The 11007-nt window shown below is 43.3% G+C and overlaps 1 protein-coding gene across 1 annotated transcript; it reads right to left on the bottom strand.

The window, feature by feature from the left end:
- Positions 1–6138: 6138 nt before the first annotated feature.
- LOC120838896 lies at positions 6139–9673 on the bottom strand (the record flags this gene model as incomplete). The annotated part of the gene is made up of 2 exons (XM_040209019.1): positions 6139–6376; positions 8715–9673. Coding segments are annotated over 2 exons (1197 nt in total), but the record flags the coding sequence as incomplete, so codon positions are not given.
- Between the last annotated feature and the right edge of the window lie 1334 nt (positions 9674–11007).

The raw sequence follows: 11007 nt of genomic DNA, 5'->3' as shown, positions 1-11007 counted from the left end.
TCCTCCATTCACCCCCGGAAAGGGCGCAGTACGTCCCATACCATTTGATTCAGCGAATCAAATGGTATGACACATGATTAACACCGAAAAAAAACATTCGTTTTTTTTTTTTTGGTGTTAATCATGAAAAAAAAAACATGTTGTAAATATTGTAAAATGCTTAAAAAATTTTCGAGAGAAAAAAAATAAGCTCGGACTGGTGGATTGTATCAGGATCCTGCTGTGTATGAGACACACTTTACCAGTGAGCTACTCTACAGCTTCAAAAAGCCGTTTACACGATTCGTTTTATACGAGACGCAATAGGGGCAACTGCCGGCATTCTTTTCTCGGGCTGCCGGCAGAATATTCACCTCCGCAAAAAAATTTCCCCGCAGCGTGCGACTTGTGTAGCGAGTGTCGGTGATATGTTAGTGTCGACGAAACGTGTCAATGAAACGTGTGCTCATGAAAAGTTGTCTATGAAACGAGTTTCCACGAAGAGCCGGGAGAACAAGAAAGTCAGTATTCTACCGGGAGTTGCATAATTTTAGGCAGCTAATGGAAGGCGACTCTCCATAGAATTTCGGAAACATTATTGTCCCGGCTGCCGGGAGAATAGACACTGCCTAATTCTATAAATAATCTGGAAGAGTACCCGTAGAACAACGGCCACTCGTTGTCAACAAGCAGGTTGCCGTGCACTTACCAAAAAAATAGCGGACTTCAAAGATGTATTCCGAGATATTCGTTGATATGGGCACTAGAGAACAATCACGTACACACAAAAACGAGGTGGTAGGGCTCCGTGAAGATTTAACACGATGCGGTACAAGCTGTCATTTGCCGAACCAAACCACATCACGAGAAGTTCTGTGACTTCTTCGAAGAAATTGCCTGATGCCGATATACGCGTAGGACTTTTCAAGCACTGAGCCACACAGGCCACAGCCAGGGACGGGAATGATGGTAGGGGGAAGCAGGTGGACTGCTGGAGAGGAGAGGAGGAAGCACTTCCCTACCTCCAGCATTTCGCCTGCATCCTGCTCCTTCAAGGTCCCCAGGCGGGTGCGCCCACAAAAGGCTTATCTTCGAGGGTCACCCGAACAATGAACTAGGCGAGAGGATTTTTCGCTGGATACTTTTGTGAGTTCGTCCCAAAGTTGATAGTGCAGTGGATGCTATGTGAGTGGTCTACCAAGCAGTGTCCCTCAGGCAGGTGCTGTTCTCTGCCTTGTGACCCGCTTGGAGACTATAGTCACGTGACCGTAACCGGAGACACGCCTGGCCTAAAACACGCATAGCGTCTACTCTGCTGTCAATATCGAGTGAACAGGACAGCAGTACGAAGGCTACTCGGTGACAACTTTTCTTGGTAATGCAGTGGAAGGTACAGGCCCGCCCTCCCTCTCCCTGCTTGAGCGCTGAATGTAGCTGTGCGCGGGCTCTCCTCCTTTTCACTGCATTGCCAAGAACAGTTCTCGCCGAGATAGTTTTTGGAGTACCGAAGGAACTGCCCTTCCCAAATGTTAACCAAAAACGGGAGGCATGAAGATGCCATGTTTTACGCCGTAAAACACACACTCTAAACTAAAATGCAAAAATAACAGCGTCTTCTTTCTCCGCACGATGTCTCCAAATAAACTGAAATTACAAAGAAAGAAATAGTACTCAGAAATAACCTATGTCGTATATTTCGCAGCACGCTAACAGATTTTTTTTTTATATCGCGAGGGTCGTGTATATGTAACGAAAACTGTACCACTTCTTAAACCGTGTAATCATAAATGCAACACAGATGCAAAGATTCCTAAAGTTGAAGTAAAAGAAAAAAAAAAAAAACGCGAATCTCACAAAACGATGGCAACACATGGGGGGGTTCTGGGCTGGAAAGTGCTAACGACTTATCATATCGCAGAATAATAAAAAAAGAGACATATCAGCAATAGTGTCTGCACGTTTGAGGAATTTACAGAACAGTGACGTAATAGGAAGTCCCTAAGGTGGCGCAAAATTCACAATTAAGTAATTAAACATTTGTTTCGGGTGTTAAAAAGGTTTTTAATGTATATTTCGTCGTTCTCGACGTGGGCGTCGACGGACATAGCGCCGCTGCTAGCGCCCCTGTCGAGGTGAGGACTACTTTTTACACGTTGTAGCGACACTATATCGCGCTATAGACTCGTAAATTTTTTCCGCATGCAGCCTCGAGCGAGTTGTTTCGAATGTCGGTGCAAGACAGAGCAACGGCGCAGCAATCGCGGCATGAGAACCGACTGCGCCTCGGTCTGGCCGATTGCGCACACTCTGTTGTAAAGTGAGCGTGGGAACTCCGAGCACCGTCAGCTCACTGGTGTTACAAGAGGCTGCTTTATCGTTGAGACCTTGCAAACGCCTGCGGAGCCATTCCAGTGCTTGACGCATCTCCCGCGCAGCATGACAACCTTTTTGGCGCCTGATAGGCCAAGAGAACCCGTAGCATGGGCTGCGGTTCATACTAAGTTGAAGCAGAGTAGCCGCGAAGTACCTGAACAGTTGCGACGATGCGTGATGTTGAAAAATAAACAGAGAAAAATTATCTCGCGGTTTTTCCAGTTTCAGATGTGGCGATTTGAGACATGAATGCTGTAAATGGTCATCGAGGGATTAATTTGTTGACTCTATTATTGCGTTCATTCGGCTCGCACTCTACACTTATGAACTGATCTTTTGATTTTCGAGACTTGCATTTTCTAGAGAGCTTCGTGACAACGTCAGTAGTTTCTTGGCGCGCCGAATCCTCCAAAGCTAATAGACTCCACCCAAAACCACTCCGCTGTAGTTCCGTGGGATCCTGAGGCCAGTGATTACAATGACGAATTACAATTTTTTTTTAATTTTTGGTGACCGCTCGCCTGTCTACTCTGGTCGGCTCGGACCAAAAAGAGACAAAAGACGCCAAGAAAATCCCTTCCCTGGCAGTTCCGTGGAATTCCGGAAATACAGTGAGACTCCATGCTGGCAGTTCACCAAATGCCCTGGGCAGTCTCGGTCCAGTCTAGTGTGACCAAGGCCAAATCTTGGCGCCATCGCTAGTCTAAGCAAGTGTGCTGCCTGGGGTGTACCATGTTGTAAACTTCTTCATCAAGAATCTATTCAAAATACAACTTTTCAATTGACACCTTTTCCCTGAAATAAGTATTTAATAAAGTTTGGTTACCAGTTTTAATTCATGAATAACTTATTTAATTACAGCGTCTTCCTAGCAGCCTTTTTAGCAAGAAGCCTTCTGGCAACAGTGATCTTCATTGCCTAGAGTACTGCATTCGTTTTAATGCTCGGTTCTAGAAAACGAGGCACACTGATACCTTGCGCCAACACATTTTCAATGTTGGTAACTCATTGGCTAAGACAGGCCAACGTTGGTCAGCCTAAGCCCATCGATTACCAATGTTGGTAAGCCATTGGCTAAGACAGGCCACTGTTGGCCAGACTAAGCCAATCAATTACTAACGTTGGTAGGCCACTGGCTAAGACAGAAAAATTGTGGCCAGCTTAAACCAATCGATTGCCAACGTTGGAAACCCATTGGCTCTATTACAGTTTATATTTCTGCGGGTGTTGTCACTACCGTAGTCATTATTGCAGATGTATTTTGTACGCACTTTGAAGTCATTTTTAGGCAAGCAGACTTAATGCTCAGCTCCTTCTGTTGTATGTTGCGTGATAACCTTTGTTTGCAGATTGAAATGCGCATCAACTTTATGTCACCTTCTACCTCAAACATAGGGTGTTCGAGATGTTAATTCAACGCGATTTTTTATTCGTGAAGACATGTAATTGCTTAATCAATAGCTGGATATTTGTTTAAGGTTTTATTTTGTTGCCAAAAATATAAGTGTTGTTTATTTATTTTTAATTTTGTCCGGTTTCGTTTGAACTATAGGCCGTGTTTTGCGGCTCAGCAAAGCGGGTTGCTTTGAGATTTTCAAGATCACATACAGCTGACAATACACACGTGTCCTAGGTACGGGGAGGCGGGTGGAGCTTTCGGGGTTGAACCCTGCCTCCCCCCCCCTCCCCTTTGGAAAGGTTTCCCGGCTGCGTCGCTAAATGGGCATAAGAGAAGAGGCACTATGCTTTTTGCCGTATAAACATATACACAAATCGAAGGAAGCGTGCGCTTTGTATTTCGTGTGTAATTTACTGAGCATAACTATCAGTTTTGGGAAGACGCGTGTTAGTTATAGTCGGTGACAGGTGGTAGAAGCTCCTCCCATCTCTTTCCATATTTGTAGATCGAAAGATCGGGAGGAGGCGACCTCCTCCGCAGCGTTTACTTTTAACCTGTCCCCGACTACGGTTATTTTCTTCGTGGACGTTCAAAATTGCTACAGCTCGCAATGCATACAGCGTTCTAATTAAGACGCTAACTTGCTCTGCGTGTGAAAACAGAAGAATCGTCCCCCCCAGGGCCATACCTACAGACTGTTCTCAGTGTGCGCGATCAGGACATTAAAAGAACTAAGCCAATTAATTATAACACTGGTAAGCCACTGGCTAAGACAGGCCAATGTTGCCCAGCCTAGGCTGGCAACATTGACCTGTCTTAGTCAACAGGCCAATGTTGGCCAGGCTTAGGCTGGCCAGCATTGGCCTGTCTTAGCCAGTCGACAACCAATGCTGGCAATTCAATGGCTAACATAAACCAATGTTGGCCAGCCTAAGCCAATTGATTAGCAATTTTCGTAACCAATTGGCTAAGACAGGCCAATGTTGGTCAACCTAAGCCAACCGAGTGCCAACGTTGCTAGACCGTTGGGTGAGATTGGCCAACGTTGGCCAGTCTAGGCCAATCGATTGCCAACGTTGGTAAGCCATTGGCTGAGATAGGCCAATGTCGGCCACCATAAGCCAATCGATTACCAACGTTGGTGAGCCGTTGGTCAAGTCAGGCCAACGTTTGCCAGTATATTCCAGCCTACAACCAATATTGGTTTTACGATAGACACATTAGCCCAACATTGGACAAATATTTGCCAATTAAATGCCAAGAGTGGCCCGACATCGTGTGCTGTCTGGGAGGCTAGGGATGTGAGAAGGCTGTTCTGTATTATTTTATTTAGGTCACACAAGACGGTCAATTGTTTGCGGCCACACTTCTCAAAGAAAATTGTTTTTTGCGTTTTTACTATCTACTGTTTTGCGCTTCGGAAGCACCTGTTTTTCTGCTTACATTTTTTTTTCTTATTTTCTTTCGCTGTTGGGGGTGCTGTGCATTCCTTCGAAGACCGCTCATGAGAGTTACAATATATAGAGTGTAATGAGTCAAAATTTTCAACGGCAGAAAGAGCAGAAGCAGATAATTTTTTACAAACCCCCGAGACTGGGGAAAAGATGAAGGAAACACAACATAGTCTCCAAAAGCAGATATTCTTCTGAATAACGTGCGGAGAGTTGAATGTGCTTCTCGTGAGGGATTTTCTTTTTTCTTTGAATAACGTCGGAAAGTTGAAGACACTTCTTTCTTGTAGTCACTTCAGTGTCGATGAATATGATAAATCTGGTGAAGTCGTCTTCCGCACATCTTGAAGGATTTTGATAGGCTAAATGTCGGTTGCAGCTCAACATTAGGTCAGGATAAGGTGCTCTTTTAAGTACGTTGTGGACATGCACTCCGTACGATGTGGCATGTAGTCCTTTGGAGATTCCCGATTCGGGTGATGACATCGTCATGACGCGTTCTGAGGTCATCTGTGTCTTCGAAGGATGCGTTGGGCTTGGTTCATGAGGTGAGAAAATCGTTTTTTTTACGATCACGGCAGGTTGAATGAACCTCTTTCTAGGTGCTCAATGGTGCTCAACTTCAGCCATTCTTACAAATGTCTGCAGTTGCTGTTATTTGTAAGAATTATTTTAAAAACTGCTTCGGTGTTGCCGACTTTAATTATCAAGTATGCAAACTTGTCAAATGGAGACAGGATCAGGATTTAGTGAATAGGTGACTGAAACAGATCCAAAAAATGTCAGCCACTTAACAAGATTTTTGTTGTACTTGAAAAGTTGTAAGCGTGGATGTTTAGCGTAGCGTTCGTTTGAATTACGTTCTCTTGAGCCACCACATTGAAGGTTGTGGTTGGAATCAGAATTAACTGCATCAATGGTGTTCTGACGTCTTTTTCATAAAAACTTGGCTGCTAATGTCTTGGCGTTACTTATAAACTCCTCGTACGACGTGCAGGCAAGCGCTACGGACTCCATTTCAGCGTCACCCACCAGATTTGGGGTCTCCGCCGTCAGTTGGTAGAGAGAACCTTCATTTAACGTGAGGAAGTTCAATTTCTCTTCGAACTGACCTTCTGGTAACGAAGTTATGTCAAAAGTCAATGTGATCTTGTTGACGAGCTCGTGACAGTGGCTTAAATCACCCCATATCGTCTCTTCTCTATAGCAGCTTTTTGTTTCTTCCGGGCTTCCGCACCAAGAATTTGTAATATTTCGTACAAAAAGAGATGGGATTAAGAAAGGAATCAGTCTCGTCCACGATACCTCGGTGTCTTCTTTCCTTGCATTCTTGTCTTGGTATCAAATTTCCTTCATCGTCTTTATTCGACAGGACCCACGCTTTTTGAAAAAAATATTTAGCAAAGGCCGGTGATTTCTTGGCCGATAATGGGCTCATAGTGTTTTTTTTAGTACCTGCCAAGTGCGGTTATAATTCGAAGTGCTTTAAAGCGGTAGCTGTATAGTCCCAACAACGCTCAAGGTCACTTCACGCCCGTGGGTGAAGTCCTCGTGGCAGAGTCGAGTTTGACTCATGCGTAATTTATTTATTTATTTATTTATTTATGTATACTGCGACCTCAGTTGAGGTCATTGCAGGAGTGGATTACACAACTAAAAACATGAGTAGAGAGGATAATAAACAACATAATGATTCGCCAGAAACACCAAACATCAAAGGAAGTCAACTTTCGCGAGTTTTATAACAAAGTCGTCATACTGGAGCATACGCGTAGAGCCGTCAATACTATTCCACAGCTCAACAGTGCGCGGAAAAAAGGAATTTTTGAAACAGTTTACGTGAGAACGAAAGGGTACAATATTTAAGGGATGGTAACGCCTAGTGCGCGAAATATCTGAGAAGGAAATATACTTCATACATTCAATGCCACTTTCATTATTAACAATTCTATATAACAACTTCAATCGCTCGAAAGTTCGCTTTAACGATAAACATTCTAGCCCTAATGTTGGCAAAGCGGATGAAGGTGAAAAGTGTGGATCATATCGATTGAAAATAAATCGGATAGCCTTAGCCTGAACAGAGTTAATGAGATTAATGTCCTTTTTTAAATGAACGTCCCAGACCACTGAACCGTACTCCAAAATCGGCCTCACGAGAGTTTTAAAAGCAGTTAGTTTTACCTCTTTAGACGAATTTTTAACGTGCGTTTAACATAGCCCAATTTTCTGAGGGCGCGGGAGCAAATATAGTCGACGTGCTTATCCCATTTAAGGTTGGAAGTAAAAATAATACATAAATATTTGAAGTCGCTTACCTCCCTGAGTTCTATTTCATCAATGCCATAGCTAAAAACGAAAGTGATTTCTTATTCGTAAATTTCATTAACACAAATTTTTCAAAGTTTATTTCCATTTGCCATTGCTTGGTCCTATTGAAGAAGCGTGCGAAGGATTCATTAAGTAACAATTGGTCATTAGCCGAATGAATATCGTTATATAGGACGCAGTCATCGGCATAATGACGAACTTTAACGGGAATGTTATCAACAATATCATTAATATACAGGAGAAATAAAAGGGGCCCTAATACGGATCCTTGCGGAACACCTGAACTAACCGTAGCTTCTGATGAATTAGCATTCCCATACGAAACAAACTGTGACCGGCCTTTTAACTAATCAGTGATCCAGTCGAGTAAAAGGGGATTTTTAAGTATGACCTTTAACTTCAACAGTAGTTTGGCATGAGAAACTTTATCGAATGCCTTCGAATAATCTATGAATATGGCATCAACCTGTCCTTTATTATTTAAAGTCGTGGCGATATCATGTGTGAATAGCAGTAGTTGCGTGATGGTTGAATAATGACGACGGAAACCGTGTTGCTGAGGGCAGATAATTGAATTGCATTCGAGGTATTCGGAAACATGGGAGTAGGCTATATGCTCTAGGAGCTTACTACAGGTAGAGGTCAATGAAATAGGTCTGTAATTGAGAAGGCTCTGTTTGTTTCCAGATTTAAAGATGGGAACAACTCTGGTTGATTTCCAAAGTTTAGGAACTCTTCCAGAAAAGAGAGACTTCTCGAAGATTAAGGCCAAGTATCTCGATGTCCGAAGAGAGTAACGGCGAAGAAATGAATTAGGAACACCATCGGGACCTGCGCTTTTTTTGCAGTCAATGTTTAGGAGCAAATGAAGGACGCCAGAAGTACTGATGGGAATGTTTTCTAACGACGAACACGGGAGATTGAAAGAAAAGGAAGGTTCACAACCGTTATCTTCATTGAATATGGACTGAAAATGTGCATTAAAGCCATTCGAAATGTCTGCGGGGTTAGTGACACATTCATCTTCAATAATAAAACTGCGGGAAATGTCATTTTTAGGAAGGATCGACCTCCAAAACTTAGCCGGATTTGACTTCATAAAGTTAGTCAATGTAACGTTGAAATAAGTATATTTAGCAGCTGTCATTGTTTCCACTAATCTATTTTCTAGGATTTCAAACCGTTTGACCTCCGAAGGACTATCACTAAGTTTTAATTTCCGATTTCTTTTTAGTCTGCGGGTTAATTGCAATACCCCTCTTGTAATCCATGGCTGGGCTTGATTTGTCTTTTTATATTTGACTGGTACAAATCGTTTAATACAATCACTTACTAATGAGCAAAATTTGCTAAGCAACTCATCAACATTATAGTCACGGCTAAAGGTCTCGAAATCATCAAAGCCAAAACTAAGTTCGACAAGAATTGACTCGTCATTAGCTCTGTTAAAGTCTAAAACAGTAACAATCTCGGGTTTTACATGTAAGGCACGAATATTAGGTGTCACAACAACAGCTCTGTGGTCTGAAATGCCATCAACCACTGTGCACTCATAACCAGATTTGGCAATGCTGTTACTAAGAAAAACTAAGTCAAGAGTTGAGTTATCTCTAGTACATTCACTAACAACTTGATCTAAATCGAATGACACTGCAGTATCAACAAGAGCATCACATATAATTTTATCACGACTACCAACTATGAACGTTTTCCAATTTACGTCAGGTGTGTTAAAATCTCCAGTCAGAACGAATTTACCACCACCGAAGTTATGCTTTAAAATGTAATCGTGAATATCAAAAATAAGCTGAGGGGAAGTACCCGGAGCTCTATAAACTGCCCCAATAACAACAACAAATTTATCGATATAAGCTTTACACCAGAGTGACTCAGTGTTAGGCAAGCCAGGAAGAACAGAAAAACTAACATCAGACCTAAAAAATAAAGCAACACCACCACCCCTACCACATGACCTATCGCAACGCACAACAATGTAGTTAGGTGGAGTAAAATCGCAGTCAAGAACTGAGTCATGCAACCACGTTTCAGTGACACAAATCACATGAGGGTAATATGCAGTTGCAATACCAGCAAATTCAGTGGACTTTGGGAGAATGCTCTTGGCATTGGGATTCAATAAAGTAAACGAGTTTTCATGAGGAAGTCAGTTAGAATTATCCGGAAGGCGAGGGGAATTGACCCTTACAAGGCAGTTGTTCGACACATCCCACGTATAGCGAGTATTATTGACAAGTGCATAATCGTAGCGCAAAACCACCTTCGCACCGTTCTGTCTAAAATCAGCCGTACCATGCCATAGCTGACTGCGAATATTTCGCACGCGAAGGGAAAAAGTCTTCGTTGATGAACACACGAGTGCCCTTAAGTCTTGGGGCGTTTTTAAGGATTAATATTTTTTTCTCTATGGTCTATCACTTTAAAAATTACGGGTCTGATCTTACCATCTATGCGTGAACCAAGACGGTGGCAACGTTCGATGCCATCGCAGGAAATAGAAAGCTTGGAAGACAAGAGTTCAGTGACAGCCTGAAGCAGTGACGCTGACGATTCATTTTCAGCTTCTTGTAAACCATAAATAATCAGATTGTTCCTCCTAGAGTGATTTTCCAAGTCATCATTTTTATCAGCTAATTCGGCAAGTCTATGATCGAGCCTGGCGATTTTTTCTTCAAGAGACTACCCTTTTGTCGAGCCCAGACAGCCGTGAAACTCAGGTTCAATGGCAACAGAACGTGATTCAATGCCCACAATCTGAGATTGCAGTGTCGCTTGACTGTTTTTTTATTAAGGTTACATCAGCAGCTATTTGCGCTTGCCCATCAAGGAGCTGTTTGAGAAGAACCTGAGTATCCGGGCCGCGGTTCGATTCGACATCGCCGCTACGCAATAGAATATTAAAACAAACTCTAAACCATGCAAACAGGGAAGAACAAACGAAGCTACCCAGTGGGCCCGGTAGCGGCAATAAAAATATGTTATCGGACCTAGGAGAATTAGGCTCAGGACTCAGCTTTACCTGAAGAGCGAAGAAGAAACATCTCAGCGATTTGTTCATGATGCTGCCACCGAGCCCACTGAAGAGGAATGCTTGGAACGGTGGTCGTGTAGTTTCGGCGGCGGAAGTAGGTGTCGCCACGGAATTTCCGTCCATACGATGATCCAAGTTTGGTGCTTGAACGTGGTGATAGTAAGATGACGGAGAGCCAATAGCAGGATGCGAAGATTCCGAAAATTGTGCGGAGTCAGCACAAAAACCAGGAAACGCGAGCAGCGACGAGGCTGCACTGTCACAGCATCCAGCAGGCACTGACGACAGGACAACCTGAAGAGCGAAGAAGTAACATCTCAGCGATTTGTTCATGATGCTGCCACGAAGCCTACTGAAGAGGAATGCTTGGAACGGTGGTCTTGTAGTTTCGGCGGCGGAAGTAGGTGTCGCCACGGAACTTCCGT

The sequence above is a fragment of the Ixodes scapularis genome, unplaced genomic scaffold (assembly GCF_016920785.2).
Source record: "Ixodes scapularis isolate PalLabHiFi unplaced genomic scaffold, ASM1692078v2 PGA_scaffold0__279_contigs__length_252992795, whole genome shotgun sequence".
Lineage (NCBI taxonomy): Eukaryota > Metazoa > Arthropoda > Arachnida > Ixodida > Ixodidae > Ixodes > Ixodes scapularis.
Note: the sequence above shows the minus strand (reverse complement) of the source record. Positions and strands in the feature narration are given on the sequence as shown.